The 23,054-nt window shown below is 41.7% G+C and overlaps 2 protein-coding genes across 2 annotated transcripts; one reads left to right on the top strand and one right to left on the bottom strand.

Moving 5' to 3' along the window:
* The first annotated feature begins 597 nt into the window (after positions 1 to 597).
* On the top strand, positions 598 to 3,507 carry rpl11 (ribosomal protein L11). The gene is made up of 6 exons (XM_079570786.1): positions 598 to 679; positions 1,416 to 1,566; positions 1,806 to 1,912; positions 2,056 to 2,187; positions 2,737 to 2,847; positions 3,352 to 3,507. The coding sequence occupies exons 1-6, from the start codon at positions 674 to 676 to the stop codon at positions 3,379 to 3,381; spliced, it is 537 nt and encodes a 178-aa protein (XP_079426912.1). The 5' UTR covers positions 598 to 673; the 3' UTR covers positions 3,382 to 3,507.
* Positions 3,508 to 5,750: 2,243 nt separating this feature from the next.
* Positions 5,751 to 22,288, bottom strand: klhl43 (kelch-like family member 43). The gene is made up of 9 exons (XM_079570464.1): positions 22,184 to 22,288; positions 18,128 to 18,605; positions 17,418 to 17,566; positions 15,193 to 15,539; positions 12,900 to 13,199; positions 11,710 to 11,885; positions 10,181 to 10,418; positions 8,463 to 8,730; positions 5,751 to 6,347 (listed from the first exon to the last, which is right to left on the bottom strand). Exons 2-9 carry the CDS (start codon positions 18,439 to 18,441, stop codon positions 6,052 to 6,054), a joined length of 2,088 nt encoding a protein of 695 aa, XP_079426590.1. The 5' UTR covers positions 18,442 to 18,605; positions 22,184 to 22,288; the 3' UTR covers positions 5,751 to 6,051.
* Positions 22,289 to 23,054: the final 766 nt, after the last annotated feature.

The following is a 23,054-nucleotide window of genomic DNA, read 5'->3' as shown; positions in this document are numbered from 1 at the left end:
GACACACTTTCATACGAACCACGAAAGTTGAAGCCTCCAGGACCAACTCACAGCGAGTTGAGGAGCATTGGCCTGACCCAACCCAACAAAATATATGCTTATCAAGTTAAGATATGCTCACGCCACTATGCATTTTATTTAGGTGGTGATAAAGGCCCTCATTCAAAACCAATAACACCAATTGTACCATAGCGCCCTACAAAAGACAAGTGTTTCATGTTGTCTTTCTTTTTTTTTGTATCACTGTTGAAACATGATGTAAGTAAAAAAAAAAAAAAAAAACAAAGATACAAGAAGTGACATCATACAATTTGAAGGGCAATACACATTGTTTAGCCATCAGTTATATATAACAAATATTTTTCATGTAAATAGTTGTTTTTTGCAGTGTGATGGTGAGATTCATTCTGTGTGGCAGACATATTTTTTTCACCTATTGTACATGGAGTAAATCAAAAAGGGAACTGAACTGAAACGCTAAATATTTTTAGACAACAATTTAGCATGTAGTCCATTTTACAGAGGCCTACAGCATCTATTTTAACCATTGCTTTTAACTGTAGCGGAACTGTGGATACGTTCACCCTCAGTATTTGACGGATGTATTTGAAGTGAACACCCTGCCATAAATGCTCGTCACCGGAAGCGTCACGTCCTCTTCTAGTGATCCAACATGGCGGTGAGTACGGCCCCACACTATACCCCTGTGTTTGTGGCGAAGCCGCTGATCAAATCCACTGTCATCTGAGCTGTAGCGTCTTTACCACACATCTCTGTCGCCAGAACATGTCGATTCCGTTAATAAGGCCCAATATATGATCTTATTTCATGTGAAAATCTATCCGATGATTGGAAAATCACCAAACACAGCAGGGCTAGCTGTAGCTGCCACAGTCTCTGGACTTTATGACAACTCTGCCGCAACTTACGTATTACACGCAAACGTGATGTTGTCTACGATCGGCGTTATATCCAGCCTCGCTGACAGTTTCATACCCGCTGGTTTTGTGTCGTTTAACGGTGCTGTTGTTGGGTATCCGGACGTGAATTAGCCTCTGTGGTGCTAGCTGTGGGGATATGTACTGACATGTCCCCTCTCCACCGGCATGTGTGGGTCCCAATGAAGAAAAGGGTCACTTCGATTTGAGACTCCACTCAGTAGACATTGATCTCATTTAGTGGTTTTGCTTGCCCCAGGAAGAAAACCCTAACTACATGCTAAGCTGTCTAGTTTGGTTAGAAAGCTAACTATGGCTACAGAAATGAAGGTATCTGGCATGCTGTGGACAAATCAAATCACTTTTCTTGAGGCTTGTCACTTGTGTAGGACCAACCTATTCCAGGCCTCCAAATTGTGTAGTATGCGAGAATATTTTGAATTAATGCACTATATTAAGATCTGTTTGTTTTTTTAGGACCAGGGTGAGAAGAAGGAGAACCCCATGAGGGAGCTGCGCATCCGTAAGCTCTGCCTGAACATCTGTGTAGGTGAGAGCGGAGACAGACTGACCAGAGCCGCCAAAGTGCTGGAGCAGCTCACCGGGCAGACCCCTGTGTTCTCCAAGGGTGAGACCTGACACTCGACTCATTTCGACACAATATTTACATTTCGCAATCCGTTCACCAGTGCCATGTACATTAGACATGTCATGTGGAAGGAGTGTATCAGCCAACCCTGAAATGATGGGAAAATGGTTCTTCAGAGCTCAGACTGTCCTGCTGTTATTGATTGCTGACAGACATCTGACACTTGTAAAAGGAAGCCATGTCCATGACAGTCATCCACCCTTTTGTTTCCCCTGCAGCTCGCTACACTGTGCGATCCTTCGGTATCCGCAGAAATGAAAAGATTGCTGTCCACTGCACCGTCCGAGGGGCCAAGGCAGAGGAGATCCTGGAGAAAGGACTCAAGGTCTTTTGTCATTATTCAATTGCACTATAATGTACTTTTTTACTGCAATATTGGCCCGATTGTTTTCCCCTTTTCATGCAGTAGTCTTCTCTGCGATCACTTTATTCGTATTGTCCAAAGTTGACTCTCTTCTTGCTGTACAGGTGCGTGAGTACGAGTTGAGGAAAAATAACTTCTCAGACACCGGGAACTTCGGCTTTGGTATCCAGGAACACATCGATCTGGGAATCAAATACGACCCCAGCATCGGCATCTACGGTCTGGACTTCTACGTGGTGAGTGTCTGCTTGCAATTACCATTTACACTTGGGATGCGTGGTGGGCTAGTGTTTAAGTCCCTTCCTGTTATTCACCCTCTTTCATGCTGTAACGTCTCTAACCAGCCCAACAGTTGTAAGAAATCTAAGATATTTACACCCTTGCTGTTATAGTGCTGAGACAGCCCTTGTTTTTCTTAGCATTTTTTGGGGATTGGTTATAGGAGGGTTTAATTTGTACATATTAAGAAGCTCCAGGTCAAAATTGTTCATGAGATGTTGCTTACCTGCCTCTGCAAGTATGTCTGAATTTCTTAACAGCAGTTTCAATGGAGAAGTTGAAATTTCCTTTTTTTTTTTTTTTTTTTTTTTTTTTAGAGCAGTTTGATTTTTGCTTTGAGCTCGTCAATTGCTTTCAAATGCAGATTGTGACTTAAAGTAGAGGCATTCGTTTTTCTTCACATTTCTTCTGTTTCAATGGGCTTGTTAGGTGGGCTGGCCTCAGTAGTTTGTAGTATTGAAGGCTGTTGAATTCCTTCATTGCTGAACTGTGTGTTTGTGCTGCAGGTCTTGGGAAGGCCCGGCTTCAGCATCGCCGACAAGAAGCGGAAAAGAGGTCGCATTGGCTTCAGGCACCGCATCCGCAAAGAGGAGGCCATGCGCTGGTTCCAGCAGAAAGTAGGTGTACTTAAGTCTTACTTGATTCACAAAACTGGACAAAATGTTAAGGCGCAGTAAAGCGACTGCATGACTAAACTATGAAATCTAGCCAAAACCTGAAGAAGTCTACGCAAACAGGAAATGAACTAGATTTAAATAAAAATGCAGTCATTTTTTATCCGGGAGACCTAAACCACTGACCTCTATAAACATCCATATTGTTTTGCTGCACATTTTTAGTTGCACAGGGCAAGAGGTAGTGCAAATATTGATCCACCCATCATTGGCCTTGAAGCTCCAGTAAATGCAGAATTGCCATTTGACTAAATGAGATCCATAATCTGCTTGAGTTTTCTCCATATTGGATGCTCACTGATGTATTCCCTTATTATGATGCATAATTAAAATGTATTCATCTGGATTGATTCTGAAAACATTTGTGAATCTCCAGTTTTGACTAATTGTTCTGTATTTATAGTTTCTTGAATTGAGGTGTAACCCTACTTCTCTTTTCTCTTGCAGTACGACGGCATCATCCTCCCCGGAAAGTAGAGACCCTCCTTTTCATGTTTATAACAAACAATAAAAAACAAAAAACGACATTGCTCCGTGTCCCGTGTCATTGATTTATCACATTTGGACGTGTGCGGATTGTAGGGAGTGGGTCCTACAAAGGGCTCACAAAATTTCTAGGAACGTTGAGAAAGAGAAAGGAATAAACACACACACTTAGTGGATTTGATCAAATTGACTTTATTATTCGACCTGTTTTTCCAAATTGAAGGAAATAATTAAAGTTAAACACATTTTATGGGACGCATGAAACAATTGTATTTGAGTTAGATTTCGGAGTCGCTTTTCATATTTCTGAATCTTTTTGCTTTTCTTTTTGTCCCATATTTTAAAAAAAATCTTTGCTTTTCTTTTTGTTCCATTTTCACATTCTCACCTCAATTTCTCCTTTACATTGCACTTACAAAACATTAAATATACATATTTTTTTTGCCTTTCATTTTTCTGCTACACTATGTAATCTTTGTAAGTGAACACTGTTATGGCTTTGATATTGATCTACATTCACGTCCGGTGGGTCTGGTATTGCAGCTTGTGTTAAGTGTAGGCTCATTTTGCGACAGTCACTCATTCATCCAGACCATAGACTATAAAATTAAGAATGGACATAATGTGGCCGACTTCTTCCTGTAGCCATAAGGAAATGGCGGCTGGCTCCGGGAGTTCTTGGCTCCTATGGACTTGACATTGAAACGTTTTGGCCGCTTTTTAAGTCATTATTGAACACAGGCTCGTCATTCTGACCTCCACGTGTCCTATATTTTTCCTCCTGTTAAACTTTTTTTTTCACGCTATTTTATATTGTGGAGCTGGCTCTAAAAACCCCTTCAAATTGGTAACACGACTGAGCTTCCTTAGCCCGCAATGAACGCTATAGGGCACCGTCCGTCCATCGCTATGTAACTGTCTATGATCCAGACTCCAGAGACACTTTAGTATAAATAGATTTCACAGTCATGCTATTTCCAAACCTGCTTTAGACACAGAAAACCACTGTTCCCATCTTGATTTACCCACCATGGCCCTCGATCACAGCGCTGAATACAATTATGCGACTTCTCCGTCCAGAAACCAGCTCTTTAAATCAATCGTTAGCCCTCTCAGAACACTTGGACCGCATTATCTTTTGCTACACACAACTTCATAGCGCACTTGCATTTGATTTATTGAAACAGTCTTCTCCGGGAAACGCCGTCCAATCAGAAGAAGGGGGAGGAGCTTTTACTTTTGAAGATTCTGTCCCTGTTCTCCTCATTTTGCAAACTAAGAAGGACTTTCAGGTTGAAGAGTGGAGGTATTTGATTATTTACTTTAAATTTCACTCCATCTCTCCTCACTTTGCAAACTTACGGACTATCACTTTAAAATTGGACAAACCTAACCAAAAGATTCAGGGATGTATTTGTTCACAACCTTTATGAAGCAAATACAATAAATTACGTTTTACTTCACTGATCAGATGTTTTGCCTCTGTTAGCAAGTGAAAAAAAATTTAAAAAAACCTTACAATCTTAAAGGAAATGGCACATCAGATACACTGTTGCCACGGTGACAAAAGATCAAAATTAAGAGGCATTTTTAAGGGAAAAGGGAGGGACATTTTACCTCATTGCACCCATTGTAGTCCCTCATGGCATTCAAATGGGGAATTTGGACACCTTAATAATAATAATCATAATAATTTTACAATCTTAAAGGAAATGGCACATCAGATACACTGTTGCCACGGTAACAAAAGATCAAAATTAAGAGGCATTTTTAAGGGAAAAGGGAGGGACATTTTACCTCATTGTACCCATTGTAGTCCCTCATGGCATTCAAATGGAGAGTTTGGACACCTTAATAATAATAATCATAATAATCATCATAATAATAATGCATTGTTTATATAGCGTTTTTCTGGACACTCAAAGACGCTTTACCTTACACCTGTCTGTCTGAACATGGTAACCTCTCGTGATATAACATATCCCTCATGACTAATCAAGCTCCACATGTTTTTGTATAAAGTGTCCACTGAGACACGAGGTTCTAGTCAAGTCGAGACTTCTAACAGGATAGTTTTGGCTACAACAGTATCTGTGGTGCTCCAGCTCTTTCTACATGAGCCCAAATAGTCAAATTTGATGGTTGTCTTGGCATAATATTATATGGATCAAGTTACATTGATCCTTGCTTTTCACTTTGTGTGCCAAATAATTCAATTGTGAGCACATTGAACCCAATCTGAAACCTTTTTGAAAAATATAGAAAGCATTGTTTTGTCATAATATTGTTTCAAAGTATCTGCTTGGCTAATAACTGTTCAGGGTAAACTCTGCCTAAATCCCAAAGCCTTTGCTGCTGACCATTACTGTAGGCCAAGTCATCTACATACAGTATGTCCGCCTAAACACGGTATTATACAAAACAAGGTTACCCTAGATCTAATTTTCAGATACTATGAAAAGGTTATGAGCGTTATTTTAACCCAGATTGGGGCGATTGGTAAAATGAGTAACGTTTACAGCTCAACTTGGCCCATTCTAAACTATTTCAACTTGATGAAATACAAGTGACGTTTTTCCACAGTGATAATCGATTTAAGCAGTGGCCATGTTGTTCTTCGGATCCAATATCTTTGCAAGTCTTTCTTCCTCGTCCCTCCGTCTATGCTGTGTTGATGATCTGCACGGGGACCTGACTGCTCTCTCGGCTGCGGGTCCTGGGTTTCTGCTCCTGCTCGTGCGCCTGTCCCGGGACGTTGCGGTGCTGCCTGCGGGGGGCGTTTCTTGGCGGCAGGCTCAGAGTGCAGCAGGACACCCCCACCGTGGGCTCGGGCAGGTCCTCCGCCATGGACCAGCTGTCCGTCGCCGGGTCGTACCTCTGGACCGCGGCTTTGTAGCGCTTCTCAGCCTCGTTCCAGCCGCCCAGAAGGTACAGCTTCTCGGCGAGTGGAGACAGACCTGGGACAGGAGGGAGAGGAGGGGCGGGGGGTGAATTGGCACACCCTTGAACTGGTTCCCACAATCAGTTGAATGTGTATATAGTTTACTTTTATTAGTTTACCACCTGGCATTATGCATTTGTGTGTGCAAGTATAAAACTATAGTGAGTGTGTTGGATGTGTTCACCAGATGTGGTTTCTCCCTTTTGAGCTGCTTAGATGCTTTTCACAAATCTGGAAATGTTACTACCTGTTTTGCACAAATGGTAAATGAATATGAGTGAATGAGTCATTATTCTCGTCCTGGAACCGCCACATTAATGTGGTGGAGGGATTTGAGCACCCGAATGATCCTGGGAGCTCTGTTGTCAGGGGCTTCATGCCCCTGGTAGGGTATTCCATGGCAAACAGGTCCCAGGAGACGAGTCAGACAAAGAATGGTTCAGAAGCCCCTTATGAGAGACCGGACGGGTCCGGTTAGAACCATGAGGCCGTTCTTCTATGGACCCATCACCTGCAGGAGGAGCCATAAGGGGCTGGTGCAATATGATTTGGGCAGTTCCAACAGCTGCCCCCACGACCCGGCAACGAACAAGTGGAAGAAAATGGATGGATGGATGGATGGATGGAGTCATTATTATAATTTTTTATTAACCTCTTAACCCCCACTGACACAAGCACATTGTCTCCAGGTTATTATCCAGGTATCTAGGCTTTCACCAAAGCTTCCTGAAAAAAGCATCAAATTAGCAGCGAAAATGAGACGTAAATAAGGATGAAAAAAAGATGCTACAAAAATACCACAAAAAAGTTATAAAAACGCATTTTTCCATTTAGTTTTAGTCTTTGTCTTTTGAAGAAAATGTAATTAAAATTTAGTCGAGATTTTGTCAAAAAAACATCTTCAATTTTAGTCTAGTTTTAGTCAACTAAAATTGCAAGTGTATTTAGTCAACTAAATTTAAGTCGACTTTACATTTATAATATTTATTATAATCATATTTAATCCAGGTCCTCTGCTTCATGGAGCTGCTCCCACATGAATGAAGCTCAGAGCTGCTCCTTTGGCAGTGACTTTACATGATATGAGGCTCTTTCAGAGGTTTGGATGATTTTAGTCTCTCCTTTTCATTTTTATTTAGGCTTATTTTAGTCGAAATATGGACATTTTAGTCATAGTTTTAGCTTCATGAAATCTTTAAATTTAGTTTTAGTCCAATTTTAGCCGTCAAAAATATCTGAATTTTGACTAAAATTAAGACTAAATATTTCAGTCGACAAAATTAACACTGACAAAAACATGACACAAAACATGACGACAACACAACAACACACCATGGAAACACGAGGACAAATCTTAGATCAGTTAAGCAGGTCTTAGCTTTAAAATTAGGCGTTACACTGTAGGCTGTAAGAAGCTTTTAGATGTGGGTAAAGCTGAACTGGAGAAAGTGGGGGTCAAGAGGTTAACAATATTCCATAATGACGACCTCAAAAACATGGTCACACACTCTAACATTGTTGGATTACAGCAGCTTACAGCACGATTTATGTGGCATTGTTTCAATAAGCTTCTTGAATGTCAAAAGATGCAGTGTTATACTAAATTTTCACCAAGATCTTGTGAAGGGAGAGTGTGACCACAGTGCAAAGCCTTCTCCAGCACATCCCAAAGATTCTCAATGGGGTTAAGACCTGGACTCTGAACATGATGTTTCAAGCTCCTTGAATCACTCTTTCACAATGTGAGCCCGATGAGTCCTGGCTTTGTCATCTTGGAATATGCCCGTGCCATCAGGGAAGCAGAAATCCCTGATGGAATAACCTGGTCCTTCAGGATGTTCAGGTGATCTCATTCTTTGGACATACAGTGTAGCTGAACTTCGGCCTGACCAACTGCAGCAACCCCAGATCAGCTAAATCCAGGTAACAACTTACCCCCCCTCACTGCCCATTTTGAGATTTATTACCTTCATTTCATCTGACAGAGAAAACTTTACCTCTATGACAGTTTTTAACAGTTTAAACTTTCACTCCCTCTATCATTGTTGTAAAGCAAATAAAAAAGAGACCCTTTACTCTATGGGGTTATTAGAAAGTTATGAATGCAACCTATTTTGTAATGTAAATGTACCTGCTGTGCTCACGCCCAGCGGCAGAGGGGCAGCCCGAGACCATGAGCCACTATCAGGAGAGTAGACCTCCATGGAGAGGACATCCACCCTCTCTCCCCCGGGCCCCAGTTGACTGCCTCCCACCACGTACACCTTCCCCCCCAGGGTGGCCGAGCAGTGCCAGCCGCGGGGCGTCTCCATGGGGGCCTTCTCCACCCAGGTGTCAGTGTCCACCTTGTAGCAGGCGACCGATCGGGAATAGGCGCAGTTGATGTACCCTCCTGTGACCTGTAAATGACATTTTTACATTTCAGTGGAACTTTCCTGGTAAAATTACGGTCTAACGTCTTGCTAAACTGACTTCTTTGAGTGTGTTGCTACAGTATGTTCTATCGCTCTACTTCAGCCTCTACCTTTTTTGTCTTTCATTTACACATTTACACAGAAAACCCTACCTCAAGGATATTGCTCATTAGTAAGAATGTGATACTGATAAAACAGCTTTCAAACTCATTTTCTTTATTGTTAATGTTTTTAAAATATCTTTACTTTGACCAAAATGTTCAAATATAGAATTAAAGGAACTATACGGACTTTAAAAATGTTAAAATTAAGTATTTTCCTCCCCCTACATGTTCCACCAATGTCCAAATGTGTAGAATGAGCTCAGACCTGTTCACCACAACTGCCTCTAAAATCCTGCACTGTCACTCAAACAGTTGTTAGTTCGGGTCCAAATTGCCGTCATGCACTTAATATAGAAGGTGCAGTTACACGTATGACCTGAGGTGGCAGTAGTGAGTATAAAATGGCCAACTTGAATCTAGTCCCTTTAAGCTTTAAAAGTACCCCCACTAAGCTCTCGTGTACCCCTAGGGGTCCCTATACCAAGGTTGGGAAAAAGTGCTCTACTTGTACAAAAAACAAAAAATGCCTGACTCATACATTTATGCTCTCTCCTGGACCTCCAGTTGAATTATGTATATACATATTAAGTATACAATGTATATATATATTATTTTACAATAGCAATCAAATAGCCGTATTTGGACCTTAAGTTGGTATTATGTTAAGTCTTATTTTAACACAACTTGCTGAAAAAAAAACAAAAAAACCTTTGTACATATTTGCTTGAATTTAAAGGGACACCGCGTAACATTTTGGACTAGACCTACCCCTAACGACCAGCTCGAGACATTACTGCAGTGGGTAATCAAAGAATGGACTTGGATGAGGACCTAACCTGTTTAAATCTCAAATTCTACTGACTTTAATCTCATCCCCATGGAGACGAGTTGTAAACGCACCCACTCCCAGTAAAGTTATGTCATTTCTTAGGAGAGCTGAGCCGCTCACAGCAAAACCTCATGCTTGTTTCTGCATTTATGAGGTATTTTTCAACTATGAAAAAATCTGCCATAAAATAAATGCTTGTATTTAAATTTTATTTATTGGGTAAAATTCTATGCCGTGTGGCTTTAATGGAGTGCATGGTGTGGAAAAATGAATTAGTAAATTATCGCAGTCCCAAGTTAACCTTATATCTTATAGCCAGAAAAAATATCTTGCACATTTTCCATCAAAACCTTACAGAGATGAAAACCTGCTCTTAATTTTCATAGAGAGAAATGTGCATAGTAGAAGAGGGAGCAACCCACTGTACATCAACAGACACCAAGAACTAATAATTTCCTAATTGTATGTTCTGCTTCATGAAATATAAATCAAAATGAGTTACCAGGATGTCTCCGGAGGGCAGGGTGGAGCTCGCGTGGCAGCAGCGGGGCACCTCCATGGGCGACCGCATCTGCCAGGAGTTGGTGGAGGGCACGTAGCTCTCGGTTGTGGCCAGAAGTCCCTCCACGTTACGGCCGCCGATGGCAAACAGGCGCCCACCGGAGGCAGCCAGGGAGAAGTGCGTGCGGCGCTGACGCATGCTGGCCAGGTGCAGCCAAGTGTTGAAGCGGGGGTCGTATCTGAGAGGGAACAAAATGGGTGGTTAGAGTAAATTGCACTTTTCTTTGCAGCACAGTAATAACACGGTGACTAAGCATAACATGGGATTATGCATTTTGCAGCCCCGTTTCCAATGCTTCTTGAGAGACTTTATGCTGGGTTAGAGTAAGGATTTATCATAGCCTATAGATACAGACGGCATCTCTGGACTAACCCATATATGGTCATGTTTGAAAACAGTTAAGGGGGAAGACAATGTGGAGAAAAATCTAAACTTTCTCTGATTATTCAATAACTGCTTTAACAAATGCAGAATTATTGATATAGTTTTCTACCCAATAAAGATACAAAGGAGAAGGATACAGAGGAGAAAAGGGGTTCAACAGCCCATAAATACATAAATAATGGAGAATGCTAACTTGATGCTCCATGTTAGCATCGTGCTAGTGCTAACGCTAGCTACGAATGCCGTTTTTTTTTTTTTTTTTTTTTTCGCTTCTACTGAACAATCTGCTGGGAATAAACATCCATATGGACCTGATTTAGACTTGACTTTATTTGTATGTGATAAATAAGTTCATATTTTGCTAGAAAACGAAGAAGATTCTATTTTCCCCCTCGGCGAAGCCACGCCCCCTTCTATGACGAGATGCCGTCTGTATCTATATACTGTGTGTAATATTTTCATGTATTAACCAGGCTATTATTCCATTATCCATTATTATTCCATTATTATCCATTATTATTCTATTATTCCATTATCGATGGTGTACACAGTAAAGTGTAATTACTGACAGGTTTCCGTCCTTTTCCCTATGAAGCCTTTGTGCTCGTGCTGCCCCCACAAATGCAATGAAACAAAGAAATAACTGGAAAAAGGCTTGTCAAATAAAAAGAAATTGGTGAGTTTTCTGCACCTGTGCTCCTTTTCCAATATTCGGTGTTAAATTTGTACTGTTCATTTGCTCAATTTTGACCAGAGAAAGCTCCAGGGTTCATAAGGCTACCAGGCTTTATTAGATTGGACCGTTTATGTGAAAGGCAGGTGAAGAGAGGGGAGAGAGCAATGACATGTGCCTCGCATTTGTGCTGCTGTCCACTCACAGTGAAGAAGATTCTGAGTTTGCTTGCTGCTTAACTGGATGTATTTCCCATTAGGTACAAGGAGTTTCCAGGAGGGAAACTCCATTAACATAAGGGACAATGGTGCCTCCCCCATATTCTAAAAGGAAGCTAAGACCACCCCAGAGTCTCAGCAGAAATCAAAGGGAAACACGGAGTTACTTCCCCCTCTGCTCAGTGGACCAGTACCTGCTGAGGGTGCTGACTGCGTGCTTGGCCTGGTTGCGTGCGTCATTCTGGTCCTCTCCTCCGGCTACGTACAGGAACCCGTCCATCACAGCCACGCATTGGTTAAAGCTCTTTGCTGGCAGCTGAGTCTGGTGTCTCCAACTGGCCGTGCCATCGCGAGGGTCCCGCCACAACACCTTTTATGACAGCATAGCATTCGTAAACCACAAAAATCATCGGAGAATTTAAAAGTACATTGTGGTATGGGTCTGCAGTGCGAGGTGAGAGCAGCTGGGAAGATAATCGGTGCCCCTCCATTCAGGATATTTAGCCAACTGAAGAACAGCTTTATCCACAACCAGATGTGAGCAAGCTGAACTCTCTTCTTCTCCATCCCCTTCCTCTTCTTCAACCTGCATTTATTCACAAATCTGCCTATAGAAGTGCATAATTGGAGGGTTCTGCTTTTTTCTGCAGCATAGATTGCTAGCATAGATATGCTAACGGCTATAGGAAAAATACATTGAGCAGGCTTACGGACGAGATGCCTTGACTAGTTGGCCTGCTATCTGTCCGCATGCATTAGGATTAAACGCTGCTTCTCCTTTTTGTTCTGCCGACCCAAAATGGAGGGCCTCAAGGGTCCATACTTGGGCCCTTGCTTTTTACACCGTATATAAATATCATAATCAGACTGCTAAACTTCACTTTTATACTTTCATGATGCAATATTGTTCAGCTCCCACATCTGCAAAGGCCTTTAAGTATCTTCAGTTTTCTTGCTTCCCACATATCAAGAGAGTTAGGCTTAATGATTAGATTCATTCCAAAGGTTTCAATTTGCAGAATCAGCTTTATTAAACTTGACCGTTTAGTGTGAAAGGGGGTTGAAGAGAGAGGAAACAGCAATGACCCAAAAATGGGTCGCAAAACCAGTGCCGCCGACAGACTTTCTGGGGCTCAGGACAAGCAGGTTTGCAAATGCTCCCCTTCCCATGTTTCTCATTATTTTCTATAGAAAATGGGCTCCTTCATTAGCACTTATTTTACATCACTCTTCAGATGCAAACAGAAAAATAGTTTATAGGTTGTTATAAATATTTGGGTTGCATATTGTGGTCATAGGGTGATAGTGGGTCCTGACACCACACCAGTTGAGAACCACTTCCTTAATGAACACAATATACTCCCTGCTATAGAGGAACACTGACCTCCCGGCTCAGAGCGCGCTCGGTGAGAGAGGGGCGGCCCCCGATGGTAAGCAAAGTGGGTTGGCTGCCGCGGGCCAGGGTGCGGCGCGACTGCAGCGTGTTCTGTTGGTGCGGCAGCAGGTGGTAGTTCATGGCGTCGACCAGCAGGCGGTGACACTGAGGGTCCATCATCATTCGGGGCACAGGCTGGATCTGGCTCACCAGCTCCGAGGCCGGGATGGTCTCGAAGCGCACGTGGGACAGGAGCTCCGCTGCGTGGGTCTGGCGGGACGGGTCAAAGTCAAGCCACTTCATCACCAACTGGGAACAGAAAAGATTCAGACTGTAACAATGATAACAGTTTCGACACAGCACATTGTACAAAATGTAAACAGGAAACATAGTCAACTTGTTTTTGCATCAAGACAAGATTAAAATTCAAACCAATAAGGCAAATCAGTACTGAAACTGAACCTGTAGATTGGACTAGTCGGGCTAACTGAAGCCCTTTCATGCTAGTAATTTGGCTTGGGTTCTGGAGCCAGCTCCTATATTAGAAAAGGATGAAAATAAAAATAGCTAAAGGAAAAAAATAGTATGATGTCGCAAACACAAACACATGGAGGTCAGAATGAAATGCCTGTGTTAAAAAGTGACTTAAAAAGGGGCAAAAAAGTCATTTGGAGCCAGGAAACAGGCTTCCCGCAGCTAATAGCGATGCTACGTCCATGTTTTTCATAGTCTAAGGTTGCCATGCATTTATGTTGTAGGCATCCGAGTGTGATGAAGATGGAGTGAGTCAAGGGGAAGATACCTAATTACACACTTTGTACGAAGGGAAAAGCGCTTATAAGACGAATTATTATTTAAATGGCTCAGCTAAAAGATGGACTCAATTATGGATTGTAAGTTGGCAAGAAAGGTAATGGGTAATACAATATACTGACTACATAAATATTAGAAGCTCATTCATGAACAGACTTTAAAACTACATTGCACCTTTGGAATGAATTAGAAAGATTAGCCCACACCACTCAGGGGAGGCCAAGTATTTACAGTTTACAGCTAAGCTAAGCACTGCTAACTTTGTGGAAAACTGTAGCCGTGTTGCTAAACTCGTACCATTGCCAGCTTGACTTCAATGTGGCACTGATAAAAATACATTTCAGCTGTGAGTCTATTCGGAGCAGCTAATGTAGATGTAAATATATCTATAAAAGAATTTCTTGCATAGAACGCGTTATACTTAGTGGTGTCTGACGGGCTGCAGGTGACAGTATGGATATGAACAGCTGGTCTGGGGAGTTTTTAGGCCTGGATGAATTTAGCTGCGTGCTTGGATAGTAGGAATTTCCCCAACGCAGAGTGTTGCTGACCACATCAGAGTTTACCGAAGAGCTTCAGTCAGTTTAGAATTTACTTTACACTCAAATAGTCTGTAGTAAGGTGAAGGTACAGTAAATCAACATTTTGTGAAGCAATGTTTACATTTCATTTGTTTTTTCACAATGTTTCTCTGGCAAAGGGGCCACACTCAGATTAGTCGCACTCAAAGCAGCCATATTCAAATGTATTCATAATATACTGACTGAATTAAAGGTAGAGCAATGAAAAGGGCAATATAACCATAACAATATCTTTTATATTTAGGTTAATCGCCAACTTGTTTTAGCCATAGGATCTGGCAGCCCAAAGCTCTGTGGGCTTTCTGATGGGACAATCATGGTGTGGCTTAACCTCTTAATCCCTGCCTTAACCGAGCACATTTTCTCCAGTTCAGCTTTACCCAAATCTAAAGGCTTGTCGACTGGAGCTTAGAACCTGTAGGCCAGTGTAACATCTCATTTGAAAGCAAAGCTACAAAACTGATTGTAACATTTTTGCTGTCACTGTTTTTTTGTCACTTTTTTGTAGCTCCTTTGTGGCTTTCTTGTCGATTTTCTGTAGCATATTTATCACTCTTATTCCATGTTTTTGTTACTTCTTTTGTTGTGTTTTGTCACTTTTTCATCTCAAGTTTGTCACTTTTTTGTGGCTTTTCTGTTGCTTTCTCATTACTCTTTAGCCGTGGTCCTTCGAGCCGGATCCTACAATCACTAATATTGGTCCTTCGAGCCGGATCCCATAATCAGGTGAAATCTTTTGGAGATTGCTACACACACCCTACCTTTAGTTTACAAGAAAATGCAATTCTGTGTAAAGTCTGGTCAAGTCACTGCTGGTACACAGGCATTTGTTGATGGCACTCATTTAAAACATTTTAAGACATTAAGTCTGTCTGTTAAAAATAGCACATTATAGTTTAGACTCTTACCTGAAATGCTGTGACCTCTGAGGGCAGCACCAGAGCATCATCTTGAACAAACGCAGTGATCTGCTCTAGAGTGAGTTGAGTGAACAGAGGCGTCTCTGAAAACTGCACAAAGTTTTCCAGGACGAAGCGGCGGGCGGCGTCGCACACGGGCCGCAGACCGTAGGCCGCGGCGATGTTCCACACGTACACGCAGGTCTGCACGTTCAGCTCGGCCAAGAGGAAGTCCATGCACATCTTCAGCAGCTGCGGGATCTGGAGGGTGGCGGCGGCGGAGACCGTGCAGCCGATGGTGTACAGAGACATGTGCACACGGCCCAGGTAGGCGAAGGTGATCACATTGGCCAAACCTACACATAATACAGAGATGAGATATCAATAGTAAGACATTCTGTGTAAGATACATGCACGTTTAAACTTATCTGTGGCAATGTATCTCTTAAACTTCGCTTTCAAATGAGGCATTACTCTGGCCTAGAGGCTGTGAGCTTTTAGATTTGGGTTAGAGCCGAATTGGAGAAAAGGTGCTTGGTTCAGGAGGAGTTAACACTTGTGAGAAGACTGAAATATGAATTACTAAATGGATACAAGAATCACATGCATCTCAGAAGATGTTTATTCATAATAGGACCCCAGGGAGACCAGGTATTTTGTTTTTCACGGAACGTTTTCAATCAATCAATCAATCAAATTTTATTTGTATAGCGCCCAACAACAACCAGAAGGTGCCCAGAGCGCTTTCCAGGATAAAAAAGTTTTGTCACCTAAATAACTGCTGTCTTCATGATTAATCTTGCAGGCCTAGAGTCTCCTCTAATTAGCAACAGTAGGTGGGCCAACATGTGATAAGCTAAATCTAAAACAGAATATTTTACGGTCTTTTGGCTAAGAAGAAAACCTTTGAGAAGTTTAAGTTAACACTCGCACATTAACGCTCGCATGCACTAACTCATGCATTCAGTGTACACAGACATTTGAGTGAAAATGGATGAAGTATCTTTTGTCCAAGAACACAACACATGTAACCTATGTATTATCAGTAGCGGCCTGGGGATCGAACTGCCAACCTTGTGTCACTACCAATGGCCGCTGGCTGCCCTGCTTTTTGACCACAAACGTGGGGGCCGCCATTGCTGCAGTACCTCCATATCGCCGCTAGGCCCCCATTGAAAAGCATTGGACTTTAGACACGTTAAAAACTACTTTAAAGCCTGGTTTCAATTGTTTCAACACTAGACTAGGCTAGATCTTCCTCCTGAGATAACGCTGGGTTAATAACAATATATGAAACCAGGCTGGTTTTCGTAATATGATTTTTTGAAATCTCGTATTTAATGAGGCTCGGACTGTTAGCATTGGAGCAGCGCGAGCTACACGTCACGCAAGGGCCGAGTCTACGGTGAAAGTCCCGCCCGTATGTCCTTTTTAGGAACATGCTTCGTCAGAGCTGGGGAGGGGGAGCCTGTAAATCCGCCATGAATTGCCCCACGGCCGTGGTCATTCTGGTAAACGGGGAGGAGTGAGCATAAGACGTCCATTATTTTCTACAGTCTATGGTCACTACCTATTTGTTTTTCTTTGATCTATGTACAACACATAACTAAACATTGTGCTAAATTGTTATAAGTTTTTCTTCAAATGGATCATTGCCTGAATGTAAAAGCCGCAATACAAATGTTAGCATTGAGCATCGGCTTATTCTACAAGTGCTGTCTGAACTTGGTTTCTTTTTATAGATTTTGCTGTTGTGAACTACGGATTTCCCTGGAGTGCAATTAATGAGGTTTATTTATGTTGCTCCCCTAAGACGACTGTAGAGGCACAAGGATTGCTTAGTTCTGAGCCAGGATCTTGGAGAGCAGACTGTGATACTATATAGTCCACGCTTTAGGTGAATGGGGGAAATCTGCACCTGAAAGAAACCGACCAAGACGTATGGAGAGCACGCAAATAGGGCTGCACAACATCGCCAAAGTATTGTTATTGTAATTATTGTTAAGGTAAGAAGCCATAAAACATCACAAAATTACTGAGGTCTGACCAACACAGGCTTAAACAAAAACATTTTAAACATTTGGTTCTAATCTTTATATATCCAATTAATTTTGGCCCTGATGAATTTACTTTTCTATGTCTAGTTTTGACTAAATTGAACTTAAAATTGGTTAGTACAAGATGGCGATAGATGGCATGCAGTACCTCTCACTGATACGACGTGATAAACATACCCAGAGGGGACAGAGAGGGCAGCTCGAGCCTCTTCATGTTCGGGTCTTTGGCGAGGATCTCTCTGAAGTACTGACTGATGGAGGAGATCACCAGCTTGTGCACATCGAAGGCCTTGGTTTTGCAGGCCAGCTCCAGGTCAGTCAGGAACCTGTGGGGACAGAGAGAGTGTCATAATAAGTGTGTGAAATGTTAATCTGAACTAAACTGGAAGAACTTGTAGACTTACATTTAATTCTACTTCTCTCTAGTCTCTTTTTAAACAGGCTGCTGTGTTTGCGCCATAGACATAAGTTACTTGGTGATTGCTTGAGGTAAGGCACTCCTGTGACTGCAGGGGGATGTCTAGGGGGTGGGTCAGGGTAGCACAGGCACCCCTGATTTACAGTATTTCTGATTGGATACCCCAGGTGCCACCTAATTCAGTTTTGCAGGGCCGTCATCAGACTTACTGGGGCCCATGGCAAAGTTTCACATGAGGTCCCTCTGTTTTCTATGGGCATAATTGGGAGTCAAGTTCACCAGAATGCTACTGTGGATGCTGTGTTTGATTCTCAATACTATAATTTCAAGCTCAATTTAGCCAGACCTGGTGCCACCCTAGAATTACTATGTGTAACCACCTGGCCACCCTCATGAATAACCTCTTGACACGTCTCTGGAGCACATTTTGAATTCCAATGTTTATGCCTTATTTACTGTTTGTACTCACTTCTCCTGCCTCATCTTGCTGAGCTCCTCCAGCAGCGCGGTGCCGTGCAGGGGCCGTGTGAGCTCGCTGCCCAGCCCCAGGCCTCTCTCCCCGGGCTTGATCACGGGCGGAGGCAGCGGCAGGTTCAGGCTGTTCAACTGCGCGATGTCCAGCGCTGCCATCTGCTCAATCTTCTTCACACCGCTCTCCACCACCACCACCCCGTCCCCGTGGCTCTCCACCTTCAGCGGGAACGCAGGCTCCAGGCACGGGGCCGGAGACACTTCCTCCAGCCCGGGCTTCTTCTGGCGGGAGGCCCTCTTCTTAGGCGCCATCTTGAGTTTAATTTAACTGAAGACGATGGCAGTGAGGTTAAGTGATTTGTTTCTTTCTCACGCGTTGATGTTCGTCTATCTGTGTGGGTTTATTCTTGATCGGAAAGGTTTGGATGTTGTTGGATGTTGTTGGTTTATTCACAGCACAGCACAGCACACTGCACCTGCAAAAAGGTTTCAATATTATTATCAATATTCTATAAATATACAAATCAATAAAAGAAAGATCATTGAAAGTATTTTAACGTAAGCTACTTCTTTGCAGGAATGTAGTACAAAATTGGGCTCCAGGTACAACCCATCTCAGTGGGCCCTCACTGGACTTTCTCTGTATTTGACGGTCTCCTCTACTCTCAGCCCCAGGTAAAACGGAGCTGGAGTTCCCAGTTGAACAAATGTACAAAAAAATTTACAAAATGGATGGTCAATCACTTGTTTTGTTTGTGAAATTGACCACAGTGATGTCAGTGGTTGAACACATGACTGCGGTTCCCAGTTTTGTGTTATGACGGACAGCTGCAGCCTAACCTTGGAACTGGATATTTCTGATCTGTGCAGTGCAGAGATAGTGTTCATGCCTCAAGTGCATATGAATTTAACACACATCTACATCGGGCTGGGTACCATTAAACGACACCAGCATGGTATCGGTTTCGGCACTACTGGTATAAAAAAAAAAAATCTAAGTGTCAAAAGCAGGTACCGAAAATCTTTAGAGAACAAGTTTTGATGCCTGTTGGGTCCAGGACAGCATTAAATGAATTTATTAAGTTGTTTCACCTAAAATAAATGATACAAATGTAAAACGAATAGTCTTTAATTGAATGAATTAGCAGTATTGTTCTGTTTTCTCATTCTAGATTACAAATATGTTAGTATAGGTATCGAAAAAAGTATTGTAATGTTCAGGAATCGGTATCGTAAACCAAATATCGTTAAAGTACCGGTATTGACAATAATCAACATGCATTTTACAAGTTAGATGTTTATAACTTTGCCTGTTCACTTGGCTTTCCTTTCTGGGGTTGCCAGCATTTGCTTCAAGGACAGCAATGTTTTAGATATTAATTTGGTGCAGATACAGTGCTAGAAACTGGTGACACAGTGGTATGTAGAACTGTGGAATATTCTTTATGTAGCTCATTGGCTCTTGTGTTTACAGCACTGCAATAAATTGTCTATAAAACTACAATAAAATATGTTTACTTCTTATAAACCCCTAAATCCAATGAAGCATAAATGTACATTGACCTTCTACTACGTTATGACTATGTTTCATCTTTTCCAGCAGCGATTGCAACATCTCAAATCATCTAACCCCGCTCAAGCTTTGAGGACCTCCTTCATATGACACCAATGACAGCTGCAGCCGCCCCCGTCCCGTTTGGGCTCCTCCTGTCCATGTGCAGACACTGTAAACCAGCGGGTCATCAGTCTATTTAAAAAGAGACTCCCGCCTAACAGCGAATAGGAAAAGAGGAACAGACAAGGGTTCAAAGACAAAATACGACAGTGCCATAGTCAAGCCGTGCTTTTGCCTGTCCAAGGGGGGCAGTGCCAAAGACTTGGGAGATGTATTTAGTCAAGTCTGAGTCTGAGTCCTCTCGCCAGATCCTTCAGTCCAACCACTGCCCACAGTCTGATGTACAAGTCAAGTCAAGACAAGTCCAGAAAATAACTTTGAAAACGAGTCACACGTCTAACCGCAGGACTCGAGTACAGCATCTTTGCCATTTAGCGGATGCAAATATAATTGACCTGACTGATTTATAATTTATAAAATAGAATCAAACTTAGTGATGAAACTTATTCTAATCAAAGAGATAAATAAGTATGGCTCATAAACATACTTTGTTGATGATCTTTCCAATTCAGTGTCTAGCAACCAATTAGCAATACAGGATTATACATCTTTGAATGCTCAACTTTCTTTGCTAGGCTGAGGACTGGCAAAGAATGCACTACTGTGACCAAAAAAAACCAATGTATAAAAGCTAATTCTTTTACTGTATACAACAAAGGGTTTATAGACACATTTTCCACATTTGCGGAGTGATGATTGTCCAAAACTTGCGTACAGACTTTATTTGGCTCATGCAACTTGACCTGTGCATTTTTGTGTGTCCTGTTTGTGGCCACCATGAACCACTAAAAGTTAGTTCTGGGAACCGTTAAACAACACCAGTAAGTTTCGTTTTTGTTTTGTTTTAAACGATCAAAAGCAGGTACGGAAAAATTATGACTTTTTAGATTACATCTTTATGCCTGTTAGGTGGAGGGACAACATTCAAGGAAGTTACTTGGTTGTTTCACCTTGGTTTCACCGCAAATATTTAAGAATAAGTATGGAAAATGATGTCTTTCAGCTATCGGTGTCATAAACCAAGTAGTAGTAGTACTGGTATTGAAAAAACAGTTCTCTGCTCTGCTAAACGTTGTCAACATTTGCGCTCATGTTACATTAATCCTCCATATTATACTATGTTCATACAGAGGCAGAGCCAAAGACATGACCTGGATTTTCCATTGCCATATTTACTAGTATCAAATTTTATTCGCTATAGCAGAAATTTTATACAGTGATATAGGCTGTGTTCAAGGGGAGTCCAGCCTCGAAATACGAGTCTGCTAATATAATATGTGCTTCGACCAGGGTCAACAACCAAACAGCCAATCCTCCTCTTTCAAAATACCAGATCAACTATTACAAGAAAGTTAACATCCACAAGAGCAGGGCTAAAGATTTTAGACAGCCAAGACTTCAAGGTACCCATCTGCTGAATCTGAAGGTATACATTTACTCTCTAAACCGTCTTATTAAATGGTGTCAGCGACAATAATTGTAAACAAACACGGAGCACCACTATCATCCCACAGACTCCTGAGTCAAATGCCTTCAGTATCACACAGGGGTTATTTATAGAGACAGGCCGACGACAGCTTTGAGATTTCCATCAAAACAATGGGACCCTGAAGCTGAAGAGAAGACCAGAGGCACATAGTTTCCATATATAGATTTTACTTTCTTTTTTTTTAACACCATTCAAAAGTGTGTCAAGTAAGATATAAGATTAGACTGACAATGGGGTGTGGTTTGGTCTCTGGCACCAACACTGTGTATTGTGCATAGACAAGACACAGCAAAAACAGTTTCCGAGGCCAATCATTTCGAATTGTGTGATTGGCGCTTAAATAAAATGGAGTAAATGCCACTGTCTTTGTCAGTTTCAATGCTGCAGAAGTGATGAAACAGTGGCTTATGACTTTGATACAATAGTGTAGTATAAGGCAAGGCAACTTTATTTATACAGCGCATTTCGTACACAAAGCAACTCAATGCGCTTAATGTACATTTGAATGGTTAAATGGCAAATAGTAAACAGCATATTTTCCTCTTGATTCAGTATTTTCTCATTTAAAGAATAGTTAGCCTAAGAAGCCACATATAGGCCTACTGGTAAAATCGTAGTAAATAGGCTAGGGCTTGTATATGGTTCATGAGATACACCTTTCAGAAATAAACTTCAGTTTCTGATTACCTGTAGATAAAAAGCACCATGTCGGTAATTGAGACAGATACATTTAACTATGATTTAACATTTGAGAAATGTACAAAGCAATACAGTACATAACAGGATGAAATGAGAATCTGTAGTGCAGTAAGGCTAGTTTCATTAAAAAACACACACAATACTGATTAAAGAGTATTCACATGATATAATACAGATGGAACCATATTTACCTCTTTCTTGTATCCAGTGACTGTTCCCTTGGCCTTCTGAGTTCTTTCTTATTCAGTTAATCTTCAAAGTTTCGCAAGTCTTAGTCCTTCTGTCCTCTCAGTTTGGTGGTGTGCTGTGTGTGTGTATTAAATGATAAAGCAGGCTGAGGTAAATTGGGGGTCCAGACCAAAGCAGTGACGCATCAGCCGGACTACCCTTCACCCAACCCAACGCCCCTTCCTGCTTCCCTCCTCCATATCCAAATACAGGCACCCCCGCTTTGCCCTCCACCCCGCTAAAAATATCCCCATCACTTGACACCCTGCTCCACCTCACACTCCAGTGGTCTCCTGGTTTTGACTTCAAGTAGTTGTAAATCATGTATCTTTAATGTATCTCCACTATGAACACTTCACTATGAATTGTCATGTTCCCAAAGATCTGTAAATTTCAATTAAATGTAACCCCCCCCAAAAAGTAAAAAGTATGCCCAATGCCTCAAGAGTATTTTTTTTTTATGCCTGAGACTGCGTTAAATTTTTAAAATGGTGAGAGGTCATATAATATTTTAAATAGCGGGAGTGTCATTTTGACGTAAGTTTGTCAGTAGATTTACCTATACGTCAACCAGGTGTTCTCAAGCAGCTGTGCGTCGACGTCACCTATGAATCTTTCACATTAAAATATAAATTCGTTTTATGTATGCTACCTAAAATCATATAGGTTATTACTTAAAATTAATAATTCACCACTTACTTTCTAAATCACTTTTTTTTGTTTACCTTTTTTGAGAAATGGTATTATCACGGCGTTACCATAACAACCGCTTTAGATTTCGTGATAAGCGACGCGCTCCTGTTAATTATGCATTATTTATTGGCTTGAATCACT

The sequence above is a fragment of the Gobius niger genome, assembly GCF_951799975.1.
Source record: "Gobius niger genome assembly, chromosome: 14".
NCBI lineage: Eukaryota > Metazoa > Chordata > Actinopteri > Gobiiformes > Gobiidae > Gobius > Gobius niger.
This window is presented reverse-complemented; position numbering and strand designations above follow the sequence as displayed.